The 12801-nt window shown below is 41.1% G+C and overlaps 1 protein-coding gene across 1 annotated transcript; it reads left to right on the forward strand.

Annotated features, from left to right (window-relative positions):
* Positions 1-68: 68 nt before the first annotated feature.
* On the forward strand, positions 69-7811 carry LOC308368201 (meckelin-like; the record flags this gene model as incomplete). Its single annotated transcript, XM_080842309.1, has 29 exons — positions 69-246; positions 366-439; positions 541-622; positions 780-855; positions 945-1011; positions 1425-1469; positions 1602-1667; positions 1754-1872; positions 2076-2154; positions 2338-2415; positions 2507-2572; positions 2660-2804; positions 2939-3044; positions 3224-3320; positions 3418-3474; positions 3701-3799; positions 4072-4170; positions 4306-4401; positions 4486-4579; positions 4744-4886; positions 5354-5494; positions 5747-5827; positions 5922-6038; positions 6225-6341; positions 6633-6734; positions 6844-6946; positions 7236-7325; positions 7596-7651; positions 7731-7811. 29 exons carry the CDS (start codon positions 69-71, stop codon positions 7809-7811), a joined length of 2754 nt encoding a protein of 917 aa, XP_080698435.1.
* Positions 7812-12801: the final 4990 nt, after the last annotated feature.

Genomic DNA, 12801 nt, shown 5'->3' on the forward strand with positions numbered 1-12801 from the left:
GTGGACTTTGGTCACCTGCCACAACAGAAGCTTGCCAGTACAGGTGTAACTGAAATATTCCATTAGCGATGGCAAAGGTAAGACCAATAGCTCTGATGCTGGCCATTTTTACAGGCTGTGTCTCCCAAGGGCTGGACATGTCCATTCCTCTTTACTTGCCAAGCCAGTGCAACAAAGAGCAGTTCTTCAATTCGGCATCGCTGATATGTGAAGCCTGTGGAGACAATCAGCACAGGCACCCAAGTGGTGAGTCTTAGTCTTGCAGTTAATGATTCTCTGCTGCTACAGCAATCACACATTTTCTCCTGGAAGTCTATCTCCAGTTACTGTTTTGATCTCTGACATATTTGCTTCTTGCTCCACAGGTCTAGCTTGTACTTGTGATGATGGTTTTACTATGATAGACCTGGGCAATCCTGTGGTGCAGTGCTCTCCATGTGTAAGAACATCAGCTGGGGCTCACTAAGCATCTTCTGACTGGAAGCATACAAGAAACATATTTGAATGCTTCCATAAATCGGTTTCTATCCTTTGCTGCAGAATGGCACAGTGTCAAATGACAAGCGGAGATGCCTGAGGTGCGAAGAGGGAGACTGCCAGTGTGGAGCCGGCCAAACCCGTGGTAAGGGCCGTAGTGAACACAGGCACTCACTATGGTATTAAAAAATATATATTTCAAGAATCAGTCAAGCATTTCAAATTAAGGAATAGCTTTGGCTGTTACTTTCCTGCCAAGACATCCCTCTATATTGATTTGGGCAAATGTATTGTCTTTCCAGTTGAGAGCCTGACAAACCTGACAGCTTCCTGTTTCACTTGTTCCCCTGACACGCTTGGAATTCCTGCAAGTCCCATGTGAGAATCCACCGTGGACTAAGAGAATAATCAGGCTTGTTATTCTATCAGTGGCACCTGTACTTTAAAAGTTTGTTTTCCCCACGCAGATGTGGCCTGTGTCCAGAGTCATTCTACACAGTTACTGGCTCATGTCATTGTCCTGATGCTCAGCTAGTAAGTAGCAATCATGGTAACCCTATTTCATATTTGATTATGTTTCATGGACATATCGCATAAACTATTTTTTCATGACCATAAACTATTTGCCTAACCATATACATGTAATTGTATATATTATCAGTGGAAATCACTAGAAGCAAATATCTGTTTAAGCGGACACCATTTAGAGTATGTGTGTCAGGAAGCCTTACTTGTCCAAAGATGTGAGTGTGCCTCGGCTGGATTAGCCTATCACATAGAACAGAGGGCATATTTGAGTCCAGGTAAGTGTAAACAACAACACAGTGGAAACTATGTGGTTTCTGCAGGCTGCTGATCATATTTCTGTTCGATTGCATGGAGCAGCAGGGATTTTGTGGACATTAAACATCTGATTCTCTGGTTGAGTGTATATTTTTATTCCAAAGACAGGTGAAATCTGTTTTACCTCAACCACTGCTGCCAGTGTATCGGTAGGTAATAATACATATTATATACTGTGTGTATATATATTTAAATAAGTACAAAAAAAAAATGTAAATATAATATAATATAGATATTCCATTCCATCCATAATGTTAAAACTCTGCTGAATATCCTTACAGGGAAGTCTACCACAGGACTCGGTCTGGTTTAAGACCTGCTTAGACTCCAGCTTTTTGGGATGTATGGTGAGGAGTAGTTTAATAGCCACATCAAACTGAATTTGAATATGAATATGAGTCAGTGTTTTCCAAACTATACATGATTTCTTTAGAATTACAACAACCTCACTGCTTGCCAGCTACTGGCCAACATGGTAACACTGGATGCTGGAAGAGCTGACTCCAAAGCTGTAAATCTGTATCAGCTTGCTGCTTCACTGCAGCCACCACTGTAAGAATATAAATCAACCCCTATGAATCTGAAAATGTTTGTCAAAAAAGAATATTACATACCGGTAGCACATGCTAAAAATGTAACTACAGTATACTCTAAAGTATTATGCAACATATGTATGACGTAACTAGAGGTATCTGATATATTTGATATGCTGCCAAATAAATAAATAAATGCAGAATGTGTGTTTTTGTCCAAAGTCCTTTCCTGCCAGGACTATACCAAAGAACTGAAACACCAGCGTTTCCAAGAGGACTCACATTCAGTAGCAATGAAAAGGTTCCCTTGGTTTCCTCTCTACTTTTTATAAAACAGCCTGTCGCCATTACAGTGTTTCATTTAGTTAAAGCTTCTTTCCTTTCCCTAAGTTCAGGGAAATAAAATTGATAAGAGGTATGGGTTTGGTGTACAACTGTTGCTTTGAAAAAATGAATAAATATTACATACATTCATTGTTTGCAGCTGCCTTTGATGCTTGCCAGCTACAATGCCAACGGAGGGTTCCTTGGTTGGGAGGATGTAACGGGAGGAATCATACAGGTGAAACATCGTCCTTTGAAGCATGATATCCAAATAAGAATCTAAAATGAAATGTTGAATAAGGCCTCACATACCCGTCTATCTACTCCAGCTTTGCCCAGACACCCAGCCAAGACTGAACGCAGCTTATCTCTTCGGAGCAACCTATCAACATTCTGTAAGATTCATTCTCTGATTTGACACAGACTGTGATATCTGATAGGGCATGTGTGTTGACTTCTGTTTTTTTCTTTATCTCCCCCAGTGCTCCATCTCTGTTAAGGAGCTTGTCACCAAGTACCCTGAACCAGTTTTTCATCAACTGTTTCTTCGACACCATGACAACGATGGAACAGAAATGGTGTGGCCAATCCCCATTCAAAGTCATATGTCAGAGTCCAGAACATCAGGTGCTCAGAAAACACATTCACAATTACTTCCAACTTTGAAATGAGGAGCTAAGAACTCGATCATGATCAAATACACAATGAACCATTCAGATGTGTCTGGGGCCAGGTATTTGAAAGTTGGTCTCCTCACTCAGTCCATAGTGTGCAGAGGTTCTTCTTGGTGGATGGACTCACAGGCAGAGCAGACAGCTTGATGTCACCACCAAGATCCGTTCACTACCTCAGCTCTCTCATGTTTAGGTGAGACGCTCACCGCCCTGTGTCTGCTTAAGTGTACCCATTTGTGTGGTGAAGATGGTTGCTTTCACCATACCTTGGTGTGGGTCTTTTGTTGGGCCTTAAGCCAAACTGGTCTCTGCCCTCACCGGCTAACCATGTTTGGCGAATGCTAACCTGTGTGACTTGCCTCTGTGGGGTAGTGTGCATATCCCGACCAGCAGCCAAGGAGCCAAACCGCCTCTCCTGGTCAGCCTTCAGTACAGGACAGCCCGAGTGGCAGACGATGCCAGAGTCCAGGTGCTCTTTCACACTCAAAAATACTGTCATGGTTTTGGGGGTATTTCAGTGATATTCACTGGAGACGAACATTTAGTCTTTTTTTCCTTTTTCAAAGGTGTCATTTGCTGTGACTTACAGCATGGATGAGATCTCCATGCATTTGGCCACCACTGTATGCATCCTATTTATTTTATTTTTTTTAGAATATATAATTCTATGAAATGGTGCATGTTTATGTATGTTAAATGAGTATGAATATGTCTATATCTGTGTGTACATATGTGTATAGTTTTTTGTGTGTGTGTGTGTGTGTGTGTGTGTGTGTGTGTGTGTGTGTGTGTGTGTGTGTGTATGTGTGTGTGTACACCTCTTTACTCAGACTTGTGTGTTCATTCTAGATCTCAGTGGCAGTGCTGAGTGTTGTGGCCCTCCTGGTGACGCTGCTGGAGACAAGCAGCTGGAGCCGGAGATCAGGACAGCAGACACTCAACTTCACAGTAGGTTTGGATGTATGTGAGTGTGTGTGTGTGTGTGTGTGTGTGTGTGTGTGTGAGAGAGAGAGAGCGCTAAAATTAGTAATCAGTAGATTTTAATTTAATGAGAGTCTGATTCTGTTTCCAGTTGAAATCAAATTAGATAATCTTAATGCTGTGAATGTAGAACTTCATAATTCCATGGTCTGTGGGGTTGGACACTGATATGGATATCCCATAAAGTCTGCAAGCCACTTTTTTTCTTTCTGAAGCTATTTCTCCCTTCTGTTTTAAAGACATTGATGAAGTTCCTGGCCTATTTGAGTGGCAATCTGGCAAACACTTTCTTCCTTGTTACCTTTGGGACAGGTGTCTACTGGCTTGTGGCTTATAAGGTCAGTATAATACAGCTCTAAAACCATATGTGACACTGATTGCCATTCTCTCCTGAAACTATGAATATTCTTGACACATTAAAAATAATTCTATATCTGATCTTTTGATTTCTGCTTTTTGTTTTGCTTTTGAAGGCCCAGCGTTCCATTGTTACCACAACGCTGCCCTCTTCTGGTGGTATTATAGAAACTTATTTTAAAAGCTATGTGTCATTGGCCTTCATTCTCAAAGTAAGTAAGCAAGATGTTTTACAAACTCCTTCATATATTGCTGTATCTAACTGCACACTAATGGAGTGTAAATCCTGTGTGTAGGCTCTGCAACTCCTTCACCTGCTGGTGGTGCAACTGTCCATTGATATCTTCCTCATTGACTGGGAGAGACCTCAGAATAAACCAAGAGGATTTGGTCTGTTCTATAACATCATATCTTCAGGCTTAGTTTGTGTTATTATCAGGATCAAGATTATCAGGATTTGAACACATGGCGATCCTTTGACACATCATGTTCCTCATATCCAGCTCAAATGGTAATGAGGTGTGAGGTGTAAAACACTGTTTTGTATGATACAGGGCTTTCACCCTCTGGTCCAGTGGCCTCCGCTGCTCCCTCTGCCTGGAGGCGCCTCCTGGTGGCCAACGAGTGGAATGAGCTGCTGGCGATGCGAAGGATCAGCCCAGTGTTCCAGCTGCTTGCTGCTCTGCTGCTCCTGCAGGTGAGACTCAGGCCAGCGACCGCTGCCGCCAGCCCGCCCGGGTTTCTTTGGAAAGAATTAGCTCTGAAAAGATGGTAAAATCCTACAACCAACCCATCATTAGGCTGCATCTATCAAGAAATACATGAATGAAGAATCAGATGTGTTCAAAAAAACTGTTCAGTCGTCATCACTTACTTGTTTTATGTTAGTTGAGTGCTACCTGCGGGTTCAGCATGGAAAATGGGGCTATACCTGGTGGGTAGAAATCCTGAAAGTCCAAAAAGGCAACTTAACATTCATTAAACATTACAGAACAACTTGTGCAACAACTGTTAGCCAGACATTCAGTGTCGTGTAATACTGTTAAAATGAATAGTGACAATTTCAGCTCTCTGCAAATATTCGCTTGTTCAGTATAACCATGGCAACGTTTCGGTGCACCGACAAAGGACCCGTTCTGACACAGTAACCTCTTCAACACTCAGGTTGTGGGTCTGGTGAACTTGGCCTGCAGTGACCTCAAGCTGAACCTGCAGCTTGGAGGAGATGGCTACTCGTCCCCCACCAGCCTCATCCTTAGATATGGTATCATCACCTCAGTGTGGCTGGGACTGGGGCTGCTCCAGGTAAACCCCCAACCCTAGCTAAGGTGTGTCTGCTTCAGGTACAGCTCTGCCTGAACACAGCAGCAGTTTTACAAAGGCTGGATGAGGCAGGAAGGGCAGTCTCTGTTAGTCTGTCCATGCTGCGGTAGCATTAATGGCTGTCAGCATGCAGATAGAGCTACAAGAACACTGAAGGAGGTAGGTAGACAAAGACATGTACAGTATACTCATCTGTTTTGTGTATCTTATGGCGTTGTGCTCTGTCTTCTACAGGTGCTGATGTATCACCTGTTCTATGAGCGGTGTGTGGAAGACAAAGTTCGTCAGTTTGTGGACCTTTGCTCAATCAGTAATGTGGGTTTCCAGTTGTTCATTGGTCGTTTGAACCACATCTGTATTTACAGTTTATGATATTGTTATTTTCTTTTTGTTGGCTTTCCTCCCTCAGGTGTCTGTGCTTGTTCTCATGCATCGTTGCTATGGATATTACATACATGGTCGGTCAGTCCATGGATATGCAGATGTCAGCATCGAGGCTTTAAGAAATAACCTTAGGAATGAGGAGGTAACAACATGCCTCAGACACAAACACACAGACACACACAGACACACACACACACACACACACACACACACACACACACACACACACACACACACACACACACACAGAGAGACACACACACACACACACACACACACACACACACACACACACTCACTAATTCCAATCTGTCATTCTTTTCTGAAGGAGGACCGCTGTGCCCGACGCGGTCTGGAGCCTCACGCTGACACCCAGGTGTTTGAGGTGGCGCTGACAGATCGCTTTCGGCAGCTGCTGGACACAGTCTCCCTGCCTCTAGCTGAAGTGTGTTCATCTGTACACATTATAATAATAATAATAATAATAATAATTCATTTTATTTTTAACGCACTTTTCATTCAAAAGAATCTCAGAGTGCCTGATTCAAATTATACATTTACTGCACCGGATCCCTGGTCTTTGATCAGGGCTCAAAAGCATTCAAATGATGCAGACTGACTTACTGAAGGACAATAATCTGCAAGTCTATAATCAGAGTTTATCTAATAAAGTGTACTATAAATCTAATACTCTATAAGTACATACTACATTTGAAAACACCATTTTATTTTGCAGCTCAACCGGAGGAGAAGACATGGTGACGGAGCAGAGAGACAGACCCAGACGGCCACAGTCACCCACAACTTGAACACTCTCCTCTCCTTATTCCTTCAGCATGTGAGTGTGTCAGGGATCTAAGTCTAAATATCACTACAGCAAAGAACCACAGCAGCAGTTATATTAACACCATGATTTCAGTGTTCAAATATGTCCTTTTCCCCTGCAGTCCCTGAAGGACATGGACTATATTGTGAAAGATAAATTGTCACTGGAAAGGATTATGAAGTATGAGTTTCAGCAGCCAGCTGAGAGCAGTGTGTTCTACAGAGGTATTTACTATTTATCCACCAGTATGTAGAATGGAAATTAGCTAAATTTAGTCTGGGCACTGCACGGTGCGATGTGAATCATGTGAGTCTAAAAGAATGGTCAACATATACACTGCAACATAGTGACTGATATAAGGTATTGACATTTTTAAAGCATAATTTATATAATATTAATTGGGTCTATAGTGTGTGTAGGGCTGGTTGGTGGAAGTCCATGTCATACATGTTTTGGCCACAGGAGGGCAGAGCAGACCTCTTTGATCTTTGTTTTCTTTTTTTCTTCCCTAAGACCCAGATGGTGTGATCTTTGGTGAGGTGCTCTACTATGGGAAAGAACTGCTGCTTCTGATCTTTGACACCCTGCTCTTCAGTGTCATAGGTAAGAAATGTCTGTTATGGAATGTAGTGACTTTCTGGTGTCATGTGTTTTCTCTATAACAGAGGTAAACATCAACCCAACGATCTGAGGTTTTTGGGGGTGGTTCTCTATTATGATGGGCTTTTGGTGACATTATTTAGGTGTGATTTATCCTTAATCTGTCTCTCCTTCTGTAACATTGTTTAGGTGTGATTTATCCTTCATCTGTCTCTCCTTAGGTAACATTGTTTAGGTGTGATTTACCCTTAATCTGTCTCTCCTTTGTGGCAGATCTGGCCTCCCAGGACTTGGTGTTGGCAGCTGTGCTCACTTACACTGTGCAACAGGTATGTCCCAAAAGACCCAATCTTATGCCTTTCATCACGTTGTACTAAAGTCTGACTCTTGCCTTTCTTCTCAACGCAGGGACTGGATATCATGCGGTTTCATGTGTCTAGACGCAATTTGTCTTCCAAGACCCTGGTGGATCAGTGTTTTCTTATCTGAGGGCTGAAGAACAGAGACACTCAGGTCTACACTGTGCCTTGGTCAGGTTGCAGTGTCTTCCGAATATGTTAAGTTTTGATAATAATCAGCATTGAAAAGTAGATTTGTGTTTCGTAAATCAAAGTAAATACAATTTTACATTTAGCATTATTGCTGATTTAAGCTATATAAGTGTGTATTTGAGTATTTAAAACCGACTTTGTGGATATGAAGATGGCCTAAATTACTTATCATGATCAAAATGACTGGTGTGCGGGGAGTATTAGTGTAGGCCTACAGTCAGGGACGGGCAAACTATATGGGTGGTCAGATGGAGGGAATTTGATGTAGACTCCAACAGACGCTTTGCAAATGTAGAGCACATGAGGTATATAATGCCAGGTCATAGATATTTAGGGTGGAGAGGTGACAGAAGAAACCTGAAACTAAATCACATGTTTGAGCATTTCTTTGTGTGTTATTTCAAGACTTGAAGAATATCTGTTTTAGAGATGGTAAAATTCTCTTTTGATGATGATAGTCCAACCATAAGCCATACGAAATGGCATTAAACCTCTGAACTTTCAACATCTGTGAAGAATGTTCCACATCGTTTGATCCTTACGTGCAAACTGAGAAGAACAGCAGCGTCCAATGCTGTGAAAGCATCGTATTTTTCATGCTGACGTCATGTCACTTCAAGCGTCACTACGGTTCTATGGTGTAATGGTTAGCACTCAGGACTCTGAATCCTGCGATCCGAGTTCAAATCTCGGTAGGACCTAGGCTTTTGAGTTAACAACTCTTAACAACTGCATCGACACAAATGTCCCACAACGTTTGATCCTTACGTGCGAGTTGAGAAGAACAGCAACAGTCTGCAGCATTGGTCTATGTCTCTGACTGGCTAAAAACGTCTTCCCTACACTTGAACACAAATAAAACAGTCTCTGTTCTTCAAAATCATCAAATGCACAGCCCCCTGATACCTTAATTGAAGGAGAAAAGCTCACAGCTGTATCTGATAATAAATATCTGGGGATTATTAAAGATTCCAATAACATTTTTTTTTAAATGTCAAAAAGGTGGCCAATACCATGTCATTTAACTTGGCTTATTTTTGACATGTAAGGCCTTACTTAACTACAGAGGCAGCCAAACTTTTTGTGCATGCCATGATCTTTTCTCACATCTCGTGCTATTACACAAGCTGGTCACAAGCAAGTACAACAACTCTGAAATCAATAGAGACCCTCTACAAGCAGACCTTAAAAGCTCTAGACCAGAAACCTATCAGCTATCACAACTGCTATATAACAACAACGTATAAGTATAACTTGTTCAATTTTGACATTTTCTTACAGTTTTTGGATGCCTGTCTCACTTTTTAAATATTACATGGGCTGTCACCTCCACCATTAAATTAGTATAAAGCTGAAGGGTGGCAATGGCTTGGCAACTAGGGCAGTCACCATGGGAGACAGTGTTATACCGTATAGACACAGTACAACAGTCTTCTCAGTACGCCCCTCTTATTACTGGAATACCTTCCCTACTGAGGTAAGAGAATGCACCAGCATTTCAGTGTTCAAAAACAAACTTAAGAAATGGATACAAAATAACCAAACCTGCAACCAATAATTAGGCCACTGCATTACTCACACCAAACTTCTTTTTATGTCTCACACATTGTATGTCATCTGTCTGGTATTTACAATTTGTTATCTTAACTGCACTGTTTTGTAATACTGTTGATTATCTTTTTTTATTATTACTATTTATTTTAATTATATAATTTTGTATTATTATTTCTTTCTTTTATTTCCGTATCTCACTGTCATGCCCTGCCAAGGGACAACGGATGAAAACTAGCTAATCTAACCTAACAAATTCCGGTGCATTACATTTTTTGGGGGAAATATTCATTAATGTACACTGTCCCTTTTCAAATAAACGCAACAAACAAAACGGTCATTGCTGTGAATGGATCGTATGTTTCAAATTGACGTAATATCACTATGTTTGATACGAAGGTTCTATGGTGTAATGGTTAGCACTCAGGACTCTGAATCCTGCGATCCGAGTTCAAATCTCGGTAGGACCTAGACTTTTGAGTGAAGTGCGAAATGTGCTCAGTCCTCTACAACGTCCTCCAATTGGAATCGACAAGGATGTGTGGCACATCGTTTGACCATTACGTGCGAGTTGAGAACAACAATTTAAATGCTGTGAAAGGATCGTATTTTTTACATCGTGACGTCATGCAACAGCAAGGAGCATAACGGTTCTATGGTGTAATGGTTAGCACTCAGGACTCTGAATCCTGCGATCCGAGTTCAAATCTCGGTAGGACCTAGGCTTTTGAGTTAAGCGCGAAATGAACTCACTGCTCAACACCGCCCTCCAATTTGTATCGACAAGAATGTTCCACACACTGTTTGATCCTTAGGTGCGAGTTACTGTCAATCTATAGGCCCTAATGTGCCAATGTGATCAGAACAGTTTATCGTATCGGATTCGCGTGTAGGTGTGAACATTTTCAAGGGAAACGGCTCTTGTCGTTACGTGATTACATGTGCAAAATGTGAAGCGTTTACATTGCCTCGGGCATGCGCAAAGACCACCACGGAGATGTGCTCCCACCTGGTTTGTTTACTAACAACATCAACATGGATCTGCATCGTGCACAGGCAGTGTATGGCTTAAAGTTCCCTTCTTTCTATCAGCATATAGTTCTTAATATTTTCCAGGGGCTGAAGCCCCCCTAAAATGTTCTTCAGCCCCCCCAAAATGATTTGGCATTATTGGTGATGACATTAAATTAAACGATTGTTTCTCAAATGGACACGTTTTTTATAACTCTCAAATGATATGTGCATGCGTGCGTGCGTGCGTTCTGGTTTATAGGTTTTCTCCCCCTTAAAATTACAATCCAATAGCATATCATTAACGATATAACGGGGATCTCACGGAGGCTGCTGCGCTGGTTTTCTCACTCTGCCGAAGTAAGGTCTCTTCAACGACATCCAAGATTATAGCCAAGGAGTTTTGCTCAAAGTAAATGATGCATGGAGTGAAATGGTAAGTAAATGGGGTTACAGAATGTGGCTATCTGTAGGCCTAGTTGTTAACGATTGTTGACTGCTTAAATTAAGTTTTACTTGAGGTAAATTAAAGAGAATTAGTAGGCTATGTTTACACTAAGCTAGCTAGCTAGCTATTTTGTTAGAAACTGTCCCAGTGAGTGTGAACGAGCAAATTCGAAATACAAGAAATAACTATCGACACCTCTCCATTCTTTGCATTAGTAATATATCTCTAGTATTTTGAAACAATAATATCAGTCCCTTTAGAATGTTGTTGTTTATAATCAGTTAAAGGCACCCAGTGCAACTTTATGTAAACATTCAATGAAAAATAAACATTCAATTTCTAGTCTTTTTTACACGTAGTAAGTTTCAATAACTCCATACCATTACATATCGACATTCAAGGAGCAAAGATGAGACGTCGTTGTGTGGTGAGAACTGATAGAAAATCGTAAACAACAACAATCGCCGGTGGGGAGAAGCCATTTTTCCATTGACTGGAAGCCTGCTTTAGTTATTGTAGGTTAAAAAAAATAAAGAAAATGGCGGCGATTGTTGTTGTTATCGATTTTCTATCAGTTCTCACCACACAACGACGTCTCATCTTTGCTGCTTGAATGTCGGTATGTAATGGTATGGAGTTATTGAAACTTACTACGTGTAAAAAAGACTAGAAATTGAATGTTTATTTTTAAGCCCCAAAAGTTGCACTGGGTGCCTTTAATGCTAGTGAATCCTTGTTTGACTTGATTACAGTGAATGCATTGGATGCCTTCCATTTCAGCCCACCATACAATATTTATCACTTGACACTGTCAGGTCCATTCTCCACCCATAGTGTCCAAATGAGATAAATACAAATATCACTGGTATGTTAACACTACACGGACAGCAAAAAAGATGTAAATGTTGGTCAAATCATATTCCCTTCTGCTCATAATAAAACAAGTAAACAACTCAAAAGTTGACACTTTCCCTTTAAGAATTAGGATTTGGGAGCAGATATGAAAGCTAGTTTATCCGTCTTTCCTTTACAAGCAGGTCAATTATTTCTCTCTCTTTATTTGAGAAAAGTTCATATTTGTGTTGTCAAATTTCACTGTGACTCTGAAATTCTGTCTCTTGTGTTATCATATACTAAATGCAAGCAAAACTAAAGAGCAAAATCACAATTTTTCTGATTAAACCGATCTATGAACTGTCTGAAACAATGGATATCTGCGGCCCCAAATGGGGCCCCCCAAAAAATGTTGCGCGCTTTGCGCGCAAACATCCAACTCCATAGACATCATATAGATGTACATCTATATGATGTCTATGTCCAACTCCCCTTGGGGCTAAGCCCCCCCTTTCTTTGAATCCTAGAAACGCCCCTGATATTTTCTTTGAATAACCACTCCCAGATGGAAAGAAAACGAGCCTACGCGTGGATGTGTTTCAACAACGGTAGAAAACTGTGTTTGCTCCGTCTTTTACTGAACTCATAATTATTTGACAGTGCATTAGTTACAGTTGAGACACCCAAAATAACTTGCATGCGCAGCAATCCTGAGACGTGATTTTTAGTTTGCAAATTAATACTAACGTCTTATTTGATCCCAGGAAATTTGAGCACACAACCCATCTCCCTTACGGAGATATTGGCGAAAGTTGTTTTACCTACTTCATTGCAAACGTCTAGTTTTGCAAACGTGTCTAGTTTTTGTGCAGTAGTGAATAGAGTCTCAGTCTACTACACCATACATAGCATATCATGTTTGTAGAAAATGATTAAGGTGAAACAAATGGCAATAAGCATATTTAAATTAAATGATTCACATTGCAAGTAAAATGGTGCGGCTGGAGCAGATACAGGGAGGGACAACGGTGCAACGGTGCGGAGCATTTTACTCCCTCGCATTCTCTCTACAAAATTCCATATA

This window comes from Sprattus sprattus (genome assembly GCF_963457725.1).
Source record: "Sprattus sprattus genome assembly, chromosome: 7".
Lineage (NCBI taxonomy): Eukaryota > Metazoa > Chordata > Actinopteri > Clupeiformes > Clupeidae > Sprattus > Sprattus sprattus.